This window comes from Lichtheimia ornata (assembly GCF_029851405.1).
Source record: "Lichtheimia ornata isolate CBS 291.66 chromosome Unknown scaffold00081, whole genome shotgun sequence".
NCBI classification, from domain to species: Eukaryota; Fungi; Mucoromycota; class Mucoromycetes; order Mucorales; family Lichtheimiaceae; genus Lichtheimia; species Lichtheimia ornata.
In genome coordinates this window covers 21515-35551 of record NW_026695401.1, presented here as the reverse complement: position 1 = coordinate 35551, position 14037 = coordinate 21515, and the positions used below count along the sequence as shown (strand labels likewise).

The window sequence follows — 14037 nt, the reverse complement described above, 5'->3', positions numbered from 1 at the left end:
AATGTGATCCATTGTGTTTTTCTCTTTACAAGCACGTGAGGAGGAGATGAATGATTTACATCAGCGACGATAGTACATGCAACTTCATTGTTACCATATCCATATGCCGCCGATGAACATGTAATTGGAATGGGGGAAATGAGAGAGCGAGAGAGATGGATGAAAAGAGAATGGGAGAGAGGATGATGATGAGACTATTTTTAACTTGCCCTGGCAATGGTGTATTTCATGTTGAATGCTGAGATTGATGGGGGAGGTGTACAAAGAGGAATTCGGGGGAGCGAGGAGAAAGTAGACCGCATATGACGACCTGCCGATTAGAGAAACGGGCGTAAAAATGTCAAAAGGGCAGAGTGCAAAGGTGACCGAGTATCCGAACTAAGATCCTCTTTCTCTTTCTCTTCCTTTACTTTGATTACATGGCACGTCAAGGGACTCCCCACGACGAATATGACCTCTTGGAACAAGTGGGTACAGGCTCTTTTGGTACTGTCCATAGAGCTCAACACAAGGCAACCCATCAAGTTGTATGTCTCTTTTTTCTTTTTCTTCTCCCACCCCCATCCTCCTCCTCTCTCTCTCTCTATACAATACACCGTCATCGCCACACACACACATACACACTACGCAATGCCATATACCCTATCGAATTGTGCTCATGCGGAGTGCCATGGTTAGGTTGCCATCAAGGTGATGAAGCGGACGAGTCATTCAGCTGAATCCACCAACACGCGTGAATACAAGACACTTAAGCAACTTGCTCGTCACCCCAACATTGTACAATTACACGACAGCTTTACTGGGCCGAGCAAAGAATTGTATTTTATTATGGAATACATGGATCAAGGCAATCTATATCAACTTATCAAACAACGACGTGAAACCAACAGCCCTCTCAATCATGCCGAAATTCGATCCATTTTGTAAGCTACTTTTACCATGATGATGATGATGATAATCATGCTTACCCTATCAACAAAGACGACAGATATTGAAAGCATTAGCGCATCTTCATCAACAAGGCATCTTTCATCGTGACATGAAACCAGAGAACCTGCTGATCAGCTCCCCACCGACGACGGCAACAACAAAGGATCATGAACAGCCATTATCGCCTGTAATCAAGCTCGCTGATTTTGGACTTGCTCGTGAACTTAGAAGCCGACCACCGTATACTGATTATGTGAGCACACGGTGGTAAGTAATAAGCAAGGGGATATGATAATACGCCCACATAATCTGACACTTTTTTTATGTTCCTGAATGTATGACTCCGTTTCAGGTACAGGGCACCGGAAGTATTGTTACGATCCACGCATTATTCTTATCCTGTCGATCTATGGGCGGTGGGTGCTATCTTTGCTGAATTGACGACTTTGCGGCCTTTATTTCCGGGTCGTAGTGAGGTGGACCAATTGTATCGTATCACTCAGGTTCTCGGCAAACCGGAACGACGATCCAAGAAACAGCAACAATTACATCCTCAGCCAGTGTCTGATCGAGAATGGGCCGATGGGGTCAAATTAGCTCACAAGATGGGCTTTGATTTTGTTGTACAGGTAACCATAACAACAACAAACAATCATCCCCGCTCCCCCACTCATCATCATCATCATGTGTAGTCACCTACCAAACCTTTGGCCAAGATGATTCCCACAGCCACAGAATCCATGTTGGATCTACTAAAGCGATTTCTGGTTTATGATCCTTCACGTCGTATCAAGGCATCTGAAGCTCTACGATCGACCTTTTTATGCGAGGACAAGAACCATGCTCTTTATAGCAGCACGTGCTGTCCTGAAAAAGACTTTGATGTATTGCCACTCCCACCACCTCGAAAGAGCCTACTATGGTCCAAAGCTGTCATCTCCTCCTCCTCCTCGTCGTCCTCTTCCAATACAACACCACGCATACCCCAAGATATTCGAGAAGCTTTACGCATTTCCAAAAGCAAGACCATCGATCGTCTTCATAGAAAATCCAAACCAAGTCTGCGTATGGATCATGATAGCAATCTTCTCCACAAGAGCAACAGCGCCAACGACTTCCAACATCATCATCATCATCATCATGTACAACATCATCAACATACCAATTCGGATAACCCCCCACAACAACCATTGGCAGAACATTTACCATCCATCCCCGTATTATCTCCCATTTTTGCAGAGTGGGGTGAACGTCGCTTCTTGTACAATAATCATGAATGGTGTAAATAGCAAGTAAATATTCCCTTTTACATACCTTGTGTGTATGTCCCATGTTTGCATTTTCCTTTTAAGTCTGTCACTTTTGTCATTTCGTCGGATCAACATGTTGCATGAAATATGTAAGATAAGGTGACACAGCATGGACCTTCTTTTTATCCACTCAACCACGACGCATTATGTACATACCGAGGCACATAGACGTACATACATACATGACATGATAGCTTTAAAAAAGTAGGATTACATTTTACTTTGTACAGTAATAAGGGAAAGATACAATGGATAGACATCTAGTACTAAAAACACAAGGGAGGGATAAAGACAAAGGGGGGAAAAAGAGAAAAGGAGAGTAAGAGAGAGAGAGAGAGAGAGAGAGTAGAGAGTGCTATGAGTAGATGATTTTTACACAAAGGATTGAATAGGAGGAGGAGGAGGAGAAGGAGGAAAGGGGTCGTTATGATAATGATGGACATTAGAGGGAGACATTGTTGATTTGACGTGCACCATAATGACGAGAAAGTCCACCGCCAGGCATCATTTTTAGCCGTTGTTGTTGTTGTTGCATTTTTAAAGATGTCGATGAAGGATGATGATCATAATCACTACCGCTATCTTCGCTGTATTCATCCACGGAGAACAAAGCGGATGCACCACCACCACCATGATAATAATAGCCTCTTGCAGGCGGGAATACAGAGGCAGGTTGTAATGCACCAGCAGCGGATGAGGATGTTGTTACTGATGAAAGGATAATGTCATCGCTTTCAGGGGCCAAATCATATTGCACGACTTCACTATCATTGTACCAGAAACAACTACTGCTATTGGCTTGTTGTTCATGCAATGCTGGTGGATGTGGATCGGTCAAGTTGCTGTCCTGCAGACTCTTGCTTAAACTGGCTGCGAGTGATGATGATGATGACGAAGCAGCAGCAGCAGCAGCAGCAGCCCCATCCAAAAGAAAAGAGGGTGTTTCTTCCTCGATACTCATATAGGATACTGATGAAAATGACATGATGGATGAAGTGGTTGCTGTCGATTCCATGTCGTTGATATAAGAATAGCCTTCAAAGGCTGATGTGATGAAGCTGCTATTGTTCACAGAGGGTTGTGCACTGAGTCGTGGTGATTGTTGGACATAGTCGGGGTCAAAGTGTGAGCAATCAGCGGTTGTCTTGAGATCCGGCACATGCGAGGGTCGATATCGTTTATCATAGACACTTGACCAATCGAGTGGAGCAAAGTAACGATGGCTACGGATAGCACGTTGACCATCAGGTCCCGATCCAAGTCGATATGCAGGATTGCGTTGAAGTAAACCACGTAACAAATCCTTGGAGAGTGAATCAAAATAAGGGCGATGGAATTCGAGTGGTGCAGAGAGAATGCGCATATACATGTTTTCTTGATTGTCGTCGTAAAAGGGTGGATAGCCATCAATCATTTCATAAAGAATCGTGCCAAAGCTCCAATAATCAACTTCATAAGAGTACTTTTCACTCAACAAGACTTCAGGTGCAAGGTACTCAGGCGTGCCACACATTGTATCCGTCCTTTCTTCTTCATCGTCATAAAACCATTTTGACAACCCAAAGTCGGTCAATACAACATGGCCATCGGCTGCAATTAGGATGTTCTCCGGTTTAAGATCACTAATGGTGGAAGAAAAAGGAAAAAACAAGGTTTAGAGTCTGTGTGACAAACCACATACCCTCATATTCCCATCATCATCCTCATCCTCACCATCACCACTACTTACCGATAGAGAATACCCCATCTATGAAGCTCTTGTAATCCAAGCAAGATTTCAGCTGCATAGAGTCGACATCGTTCAGGTGAAAAGCGTGTGTGGAGTTTGAGTTGTGTAGCCAAATCACCGCCTGCATGAAAATCAAAAGCCAGGAACAAGAACTTTGGATCTTGGAATGCGTAACGTAGCCGTACTAGGAATGGATGTCGTGCCTGACCCAATTTCGTTAGGATATGGCGTTCTGTTTTTGCGTGCTCAATCTGGCTATGAACAAACACCATCGGCTTGGGAATTGCTTTTAGTGCCAGCAATTTGCTTGATTGGGGTCGTCTCACCAAGAACACCTATATTATAATTCCCTCAATTAGCCCTCCTCGTAGTAGTCATATTCGTTTCCATGACTACCCACTTACCTTTCCCATACATCCACCACCAAGCACCTTGATGAGACTAAAGTCATGGATACAAATCTTTTCCTCCTCTTGTGATGATTGTTGTTGTTGTGGTTGTTCAACGGGTGTTGTCATAATGGACATGTTGGATATACGATCATCCTCATCATCGTCGTCGTCATGAATGATCACTGAAGATGAATAGTGCTTTTCTGTTGCTGGTGGAATGAGATGATCGGGAATAGTGCGTGGATGACATGATGATGATGACACGTGCTGCTGCTGTTCTTGAGACATTCGACGTTGATTCTCTTGATGATCCGCTTGAATTTCCTCCAAGATGCTGTGCAATGGTAATATCCTATCCTCGTTCCTTTGTGCCGACAAGAAATCTCTTAACAAGCTGGATCGACCCACCGTTGGATGAAGAGCACATCGTCGTAAATAGGATTCGATCTTTTGTGAGTTGCTTTTGGTGTATCTTAGGCTTGATAAACGTGACAAGAATGCTGTAATCCCACCGTTATTACGTCGTGGAGATGAAGAGCGTTGATCGTACAGCTGTGGTTCGACGAGTGGTGGTAGCGGAATACGACATTTTCGGTAATGCGCTTTGATCTGTTGGATAGGTTTCAGTCACCAATTCAAGAGACATTTCGCATGACACTTACCCTCTTGTCAAATTCAATGAAATCATTAATATAACGCACCAAGGAACGACTATCATTCATATCTTCCACAATCACATTGAACACCTTAAGAGACGCATTGATGAGTGAATGTGTGTGGGGACGTGTGTATGCCATGTATTCAAGTACTACATACAGTTCTCGCTTTTTTGACCCATTTACGCTTCTTGCGATTGTATTCGTGCACCATAAATGTAGACTCAATGGCAGCAATTTCAAGATGTCGACCCCCATTGTGATTCAATACAGTGTTGCCTGACGCATTGCTAGCTACGCTGTGTCGCGTTGTTGAGGTTGTTGTTGCAAGTGTTTCTGGAACCACCATCAATGATATCGGAACCAAGTGTGGGAGAGAGGAAGAAGAGGAGGGGAAAACTGCACAATGGATTAAACAAGGCGGGCACTCACAAAAGAGGGAGTTATATATATATAAGAAAGAGAGAAAGAGAGAGGGATTAAAAACAAGAAGAGAGCGGGATTGCCTTAACAGGGACATCCGATGATGATCCCGCGAGTGTGCTTATTGCCCTTGTCAACACTATTCGAGTTAACAGTGAATTGTATAACTTAACCCCCCACACACACACCTTACTCAATACCCTTAGTGATCATTATTGTGTACCCTGTTTGGGCAACTGTTTGGGTACATCCCAATTTGGCAATTTGATGTCAAGCGACAGAGTGAGAGTGATGAGAGAGAGATGCCATGTACTTGGCACCACTCTGCTGATGACAATGCACATCGAATGTGGTTTCCTTCTCAACAACCTACGTGCATCCTGTATCCTGGTGCACCGGATGGGATGCCAACACTATGCAGAGTACATGTTCACATCTTGTGATAGTCATCAGCATCCATGCTACTAGGAGATACACACAGCTTTGTCCACGAGAACACGATTGTTGTTACGCCCATCAATTAACACACTATCATGCTGCTGTTGCTGTTGTTGGGATCTTTGATATTTCTACACGTGCCAATCACACACCCACCAAAGCAACATTTGTTGTTCACATAATAATGATCAATGCATTTCATAATAGCGTCTGGATGAGGATACAATCGGCGGTCAATCAAAGGTGATTGCGTATGGTGTGCGTGTGTGTTACCGTTGTACATAGCTGAGCTATCCATATTTCGTCTTCTCCCTTTCCCCCTGGTCCGTGTCCCACCCATGCGGACTCTTCACGCATTGGACAACACCATCAACGGATGAAAATTTGTATATAGCAAAAATACACGTTGAATGTAATGCCTTGTTGTCATTGTGCACGGTCCTCTCTCCCCCTCCATAAATGATATTCAATAAACATACTTACAACAACAACAGCCACCATCATCTTCCATTCATCAACCGTGCTTGCTTGTAGAATAGCAAGATGATTGGATGATGCGTATGTCCAATCTTAGCCGATCATCTTAAAAACGCTCTCGAACTTACTCCTTCATCATGATGGACTCCTTGTTGTTGTCACACTGATTTTCACAAAAAAGTTGTACCAACTTGGCATTCCATGTAACGGTGTGTCTTTGTAGCTTCAACTTTAAAAAAAATTCGCATTGTCACCATCATTAGCGAGCTCTCTCGCTCTCTTCTCCCGCCAAAACGTTTCAGCACGCGTTCTTGATTTATGGTTTGTCAAGGTATAATTGGGTTCACCTTCATTCTTCGGAAACACCCGTAAATTTCCTTGTTGTTGTCCCATCCTATTGCACCGATCACTCCCTGATTTTCATTTGCACTATGCAATCTCAGGTACATAACAGTGCACAAGCCAGCTTTCAACACGCGCACTCTAATTCTGCAACCATTCTGTTGCACACGATCCTTTCTTTCTCTAAAAGAGGTCGCACAATGGCATTATGATGTGAATGTAAAGACTTCAATTCTTACGTACAGCGTGCCTTTTGCAATTCGTAGGGCATGCGCCAACCGAGTAATGATTGGTGAAGGTTATTGCCTAAAAGCAGGTTTATCATCACCACTTTTACACCATTTTACCACTTATCACGTGCTTACGCCAACATCATCTGGTGACAAAGATGCAAGGTGATAGTGAATAATGAGCCTTTCATGAACAATGAGCCGGCAGCATTGTTGACCTTTGATCTTGGAGGTGGTGAAGCGGCATTCATCAAAGATCGTGAAATCATTCATCCGACCGTTGCGGCATTTTGAGTAATACGCCATCGGCAGCATAGACCCTTATCAATGGCAACACAGCGTTCATGTTGCACCGTCATATACTGAGTACATGTAGTGATACTGATCCGATCACACCCACGCCTACGAGTGCCACGGCCCCCATCGATAGCAACCGTGAAATGAGAAAAGAGGGACCGTGCTCAGTCATCATCATTATTGGTTAGGGGAAAAAACGCTATACACAACGCAGCAGTCGAGACCCCTTTGCGTAATTTTTGCTGGTGATGATAAGATGATGATGGATGAGACTAACAACATACGTCGTATTACCCGTGAAAGAAAACAACATATATGCAAAACAAGATGCACATTGATCATCGTCCAAAAGTTATAGCTCGCTTATACAGAGACCACATACATCCATCTAAAGTGCATTATAGGATTCAATAATGGCTTACGACATGCTTCACACGACGATGGGTGTGTGATATCACATACACGCACACACACGCACACACACAATGCTGCAATGAAAAGGAATCGTCTGTGTAACAATATGCTTTGCCATGCAATCGCATGGGTAGGTCAGGTGAATCCAATAGGTATTTTATTCCTACTTTTTCACATTCAAAAGGGTAAAGAAGGGGGGTTGGCCCTGTGATGCTGGCCTCGTGAACTTCACCCGCCAAAATGTAAGGTTGTTGTATTATGGTTCATCCCCAAATATCAGATAGCACCGGGTGTGCGCGCTGTTGACAAAATTGAGTCGATCTTACCCAATGCCCGATAGGCGTAGCTTCCTTGGCATTCATGCACTGTATCATGATAAGCATGATATCAAACACAGGTTGTTGCTGTTGTCATTATTGCTGCTGTTGATAAAAAGTAGTAATGGGACCCTCCTCTTCCTCTTCAATGATAGCATAATAGATTATGCAGGAGGACACAGAATATAATAATGTGAGTGGTGCAGTGGACGTCATGTGTGTTGTGGAAATGATAATGTGTGTGCGTGTGAGAGTATTATTGTGGTGTTTCAAGAAGAATGGCGCTAGAAAGTATGGGATTGGTGCTCGGCTCTATACGTCATTTACAGACTTTGGCTTTTCCTTATCGGGGTGCAGCATGAAAATATATGCGGCTGCACCTCCGCTGACACATTTTTCCCCAGGGATCCCTTTCTCCTGCTTTTTCTTTACTCTTTTATCTTTTTCTTCTTTTTTCACCTTACTTGCCACATACACACACACACACACACTAAACAATCAACACCATGAAACTTTCCATTGCCGCTGGTTTTCTATTGTTTGCCACCAGTTCGATGGCTGCTGCTGTGCCATTCCACTTTTCGGATGATAACGATGGTGGTTACGCGGCCCCTCTTTATGTATCAAGCGAAAGCGAATCAGTGACAGACCAATACATTGTGGTGCTCAAGAACCATATCCAACCACAAAGAGTCCAAGAGCACACCGGCTGGGTACAATCCATGACGGCATCAAGAGGCCAAAGCTTGCTAGAATCTTGGTTGCATCCTGATTCCATTGGTATTCGTCATGTTTATGACATGCCCAACCTTAAGGGTTACGCTGGCACTTTTGGCCAAGATGTGCTTGAAATGATTCGACGATCCGAAGATGTAAGTAGTAGTAGTAATAGACACTTGGCATCCATGATAATGATGATGCTCATTGTTGTTGTGTGTCTCTTTAGGTTGCCTTTGTTGAAAAGAACTCCATGGTCTACACCAGCGAGTTGCAACGTAATGCACCTTGGGGTCTCGCACGTATTTCACACCGTGAACGACTTTCCCTCTCGGACTTTAACAAGTATAGCTATGACGCCGATGCTGCCGGAAGAGATGTCAAGGTGTACGTCATTGATACCGGTATCAATGTGGACCATGTTGACTTTGAAGGCCGTGCTAAATGGGGAGAAACCGTACCCAGTGGTGATGAAGATGAAGATGGCAATGGTCATGGTTCACACTGTGCAGGCACCATTGCTGGCAAAAAGTATGGCGTAGCAAAGAAAGCATCTCCTGTGGCCGTCAAGGTGCTGCGCTCCAATGGCTCTGGTACCATGGCTGATGTTGTACGTGGCGTTGATTGGGCCACTGAACAACATACCAAGGACTCCATTCAAGCTAAAAAGACTGGCAAGACTTACAAGGGATCCGTTGCCAACATGAGTTTGGGTGGTGGTAAATCGCCATCATTGGATTTGGCCGTCAATGGGGTAAGTTGATTTTGTTTCTTCACACACTTGAAACGAAAAAAAATGCTCATGTTTGTTGTTATAGGCTGTTGACGCAGGGATGGTGTTTGCTGTTGCAGCAGGAAATGACAACCGTGATGCTTGTGATTATTCACCAGCCGCTGCTGAAAATGCTATCACTGTGGGTGCATCCACTCTCTATGATACGCGTGCTTACTTTTCAAATTACGGCAAATGCGTTGATGTCTTTGCTCCTGGTCTCAACATCCAATCCGTATGGAAGGGTAGCAAGTATGCCACCAATACCATTTCCGGCACTTCGATGGCATCACCCCATGTCGCTGGTTTGGCCGCCTACTTTTTGAGTATGACTGAGAATGGCGCCAGCCCCAAGGAAATCAAAGATAAGATTCTTGAAATGGCTTCAAAGGATAAGCTTAGCACTGTTCCCAGTGACACTCCCAATCTCCTCATCTACAATGGTGGCGAGTAAATAACACAAAGACTCTCTCTCTCTCTCTCTCTCGCTTGACGATCCACACTTGTGTATTACCCCTATCCCCAATCTCTCTTTTGTTGTATCCCACCACCCACTTTTATTCTTTCTTTTTTTTTTTTTTGCTTTTGCTCCCATGTGTGTAGATTGTTTTGTCTAGCTGCGTTTCCTTTTTTCTTTTGTATATCTTATATGCCACAATCCATAAACATAAACATACGTCAACAACAACATGTTCCTTTTTTGTATCGTCTCCTTGTTGTAATAACAACTACAAGCCATTAAGCTCCCCGTACCGATGATGCGGATGTCATCATGGCTATAACAAGGTTATGTCAGCTGATGGATGATGTGTGGGATTGACACTGCATATGAGATTTGTCAACCGAACCATGTTGGCGGGGACTTTCCGCTTGGCAACAACGTTAATGCAGCGGCCTTTGTTACACTGCTACTCGCCCTTCTCGTGTCTCAGTCAGCTTCCCTTCCCCCTTTTCCTTCCATTTGCTTTCTCAATCACTGGCATTCCTACACTCCTCTGCATTGCCGATCAACGACATGTTCCTAAATGCAATTGCAACGTTCAACTTTATTGAGCCAACAAAATGGGCGTAATCAGGTTCGTTACTAGTACTCTATTGGATACAAGGTCTTGACGACAAGGGCTCAACCATACGCACCAGCAGATGTTACGCACTTTACATGTCCTTACAACCCATGGTGATGTGCATCGAGAACATAGGTGAAACAAGTTATTGTATGCAGCAGTGCCAAAAGCATTTAGAGGAGCAATAAGGTATGGATTCTAATCCTTGTGGTATCTAGCATCAGGATATCCATTAGCATGCAACAAACGACACGGTGGATTTGAGGAGCCATCAACAAGCAAATCCTTATTAAAGGTTCTGATGAAACAAGGGTAGGTCCATATAGATGTAAGATCCCGTTTACTTGTATCCTAAAAACATCATTCATCTCTTCAGGAAGTTAGTAGAAACGCCATCCCACAACATCCTTTTACAGCAGCGGATCATGGAGGACACAACATATTTGGGAGTGGATGGTAACACAACAAGGAAGCAACTATGCCGACGTTTTCGATACGTTGCTATGGGATCGAGCACGGATTTCAACAGCTCTTTGGCGTCTGCTTCAAGATTCGGCACATGGGGAATACGAAGACCGACCAAATCATTTTCACGTTCTATATCACCCTTCGACTAGAATCGCTTCTCCCATTTGTGTATCTATGATTGGCAACATGGAATATAAAAAGGGATTTTTTAAAGGGCATACTGCGTATACTTCTTTGGTCGTGAATAGGTCGAGGATGGTGGTGCACATAGGTGCTATGATGAAGAATGCGTTAGATAACAATGAATGGAGACAATGAATGATGATGATGCATCATGTGGGTTTCATTATGGAAATAGAGAAAAGGACATTATGATACAAAGGAGGTGTGAGTACAAAATGTTTGGTATCAAAAGTTATTGATCTTCTGGGTGAAACTGTGGCAAGACACAAGACATGGCACATTTAAAATGACGGTGTTCTTCTCTGTGCTCGTTACTAATTGTAAGGTGACGCCTGAGACCGGATGGGGTCTTGAATGTCAAATGGCATTGATGACAGGTCCGATTTGCCTTGGATGGTAAGGACATTTTCTATAGCAACGATAGTGTGAGATGGAGGGCATTCATTGGGATTAAAAAAGAGACGTACTGGCTGTTGTTTGTGGATCACTTTGGGATGATGATGAAAAAAAAGAGATTGAACAATGTTGAATGCGTTTCTATGGTGATTTATATTCTCATCTTCTCGGAGAAAGAATTGAATAGAAATATGGATGTAAATGAATGTGATGTTGTGCAAAAAGTAAACAACAACATGTGAGCAAGCGTAGGCTCACGGGGCCATTCTACTTTAAAGTCGAGGTACAGGAGCCTGTGCACGCGAGCACAGCCTATTGCTCTTAAACTTTGTTGTTAGAGGATTCTTCAACATGCCATTGCTACATTGATGATGGGACCCAGCACAAAACGACATCAGCAGCAGCAGCACATCTTTGTCATACCACTTTTGACAATTGAAGTGTATTCCGATATCATCCAATAATTTCATGTGAGCTGATCTTGCTACATATAACGCCCAATTCAGCATTCATGCAAAAGTTTTGGGGCGGGTTTCCTGGCAGTTTTTGTTTCCATGGCAATAAGCGCCCTCTCGACAGTTCTTTACGCAATGGAATGACTCCGATTGGTCAACTACATAGAAACAAACCACCTTTATCGTCGAGTGCACGGTAAGTGAGACAAAACAAAACAACATGACGATCGCCACATTGCCTTCCGCAGCCATCTAATTACTGTCAAACATTGCACACCGATGTCTGTGTGGTTGCAGTCGCCCTGAAAAAGGCCCACTTGCACTTTGAGGGTCCTTCAACTCGATATTGGTGGAGTGATTAAAGTATCAAGCGAGGCAGCAGTAGCATTATAAATACACAAACGTTAAACTCACAACTTTCCTTTTTCCCATTGTCAGATGCCAATTGATGATACGCCTCATTCAGCTCCTCAAACGTGAGACCCAAAATTGACACAAAGAAGAAAAAAGCCTACCTTTCCTGTTTGCAGAGCGTTCCGTGTTTATTATTTATCCCTACACCCATGGCAATGAATAGCCCGTCGTGTGTAACTGCATCTTTGTGAACGTCTTGTGTCATCTTTAGATCCTTGCTTGTTCCACGCAGGTGGTCGATTATTCGATGATCAAGCACGCAATGCGAGAAGCATTGTCAAACATGTGAGGATTCAATCACTCTCGTTCCCGCAATCATGGTTCAATAGAAAGCATTGCTTTTCATCTTGCATTAAAAGAAGTAGCTGAAGCTTTTATCGTGGCAACATTGCGAGAACATATATACGGATCCCATTTCCGAGAATTTGTTCTCATTACCCATTTGTGTATTGACACCACCCATCCACTGCTATCGCTGCATGCTTGTTGCTTTGCGCAATCATTACTTCCTTCTTCCATTGAGTGTTTTAACCTTGCATAGGGCCATTCGAGTCACTTGTATAATAATAATGTCATCTGCGACGAGAGCTATCATGTAAACACCTTTGCAGCTTCGCAGCTGGTATACACTATTCCAAACTTGTACGTCTTGTGCCATGTTTATCGGTCGAAATTGGAGTGTTCCCAACATCAATAATGCCCGTGTAGGCTTGTGCAATGTGCAAAGCACACGTTTGTATCAGCCTGTGTGTGTGCGTGTGTGTGTGTGTCGAGCATGATGGATGCAAAGTTGCATGAATCACACATGTACCGATTCAACCGATATCGATCAAGCCTATCATGATCATATGATTGGTGATCCCCAACGAAAGCGAAAAGGAAAGAATGTGAAAATTCGGACACTAGCAAATGCCGTTTTAGCATACAATGAACATCCCCTTCACAATGCCTTGGCTACAGCAGCAATGATATTGCATAACAAGGCTGATCATGCAAAAGCTTAGCGGCGGCTGAAATTTACTAACACGAGGAAATGCCAAGTCCCTCCACAAACCATACTCCAAGGATACGCACAAAGCATCCCGTTCATAATCGCAGCATCCGATAGATACCGCTATATCCATAACCACGTCGTTCATCGGATGGGTGTCCAAGTCCTTGATACCGTGAAGCCTTTTTTTCATATAGCAAAAGGGCCATCCTAGACGACGCATGACACGCTCACAAATGCCGCTGCTATTAATGTGCATAGCCTGGTCTGTGGTTACACTGGTGAAAATGCTTCATCATTGTCGTACAATAAGAGGATCATGATTATCATTGATTCTACCGCCCTCCACACATGCAGCCAAACTCGATAGGATCATGATACGTTATCTACCTTACATTTTTCTTTACCGCATGCCCATCTTGAAAACCGTCACCGTGTGTGTGTCGCTTGACGTATACATTGGCGCCTTGATAATGTAGATCGATATTCGTCATGGTAGCACAAATGCCTCCTTTTTCTTCCTCCTCCGAAATTGGCTTCATTTCAAAAATAAGCTTTGACCATCTGACAAATGTAGGTGATGAACGTTTTAGTATAGTGGGACGCGTAAGCAGTACATTGC

The 14037-nt window shown here is 43.7% G+C and overlaps 3 protein-coding genes across 3 annotated transcripts; 2 read left to right on the top strand and 1 right to left on the bottom strand.

Moving 5' to 3' along the window:
* Positions 1-419: 419 nt before the first annotated feature.
* On the top strand, positions 420-2219 carry O0I10_011033 (uncharacterized protein; the record flags this gene model as incomplete). The annotated part of the gene is made up of 5 exons (XM_058491006.1): positions 420-527; positions 679-923; positions 982-1197; positions 1283-1559; positions 1623-2219. The coding sequence occupies 5 exons, from the start codon at positions 420-422 to the stop codon at positions 2217-2219; spliced, it is 1443 nt and encodes a 480-aa protein (XP_058338198.1).
* A 463-nt stretch (positions 2220-2682) lies between these two features.
* O0I10_011032 (uncharacterized protein) lies at positions 2683-5366 on the bottom strand (the record flags this gene model as incomplete). Its single annotated transcript, XM_058491005.1, has 5 exons — positions 2683-3862; positions 3970-4304; positions 4374-4970; positions 5024-5107; positions 5178-5366. The coding sequence occupies 5 exons, from the start codon at positions 5364-5366 to the stop codon at positions 2683-2685; spliced, it is 2385 nt and encodes a 794-aa protein (XP_058338197.1).
* A 3095-nt stretch (positions 5367-8461) lies between these two features.
* On the top strand, positions 8462-9898 carry O0I10_011031 (uncharacterized protein; the record flags this gene model as incomplete). Its single annotated transcript, XM_058491004.1, has 3 exons — positions 8462-8827; positions 8902-9426; positions 9491-9898. The coding sequence occupies 3 exons, from the start codon at positions 8462-8464 to the stop codon at positions 9896-9898; spliced, it is 1299 nt and encodes a 432-aa protein (XP_058338196.1).
* Positions 9899-14037: the final 4139 nt, after the last annotated feature.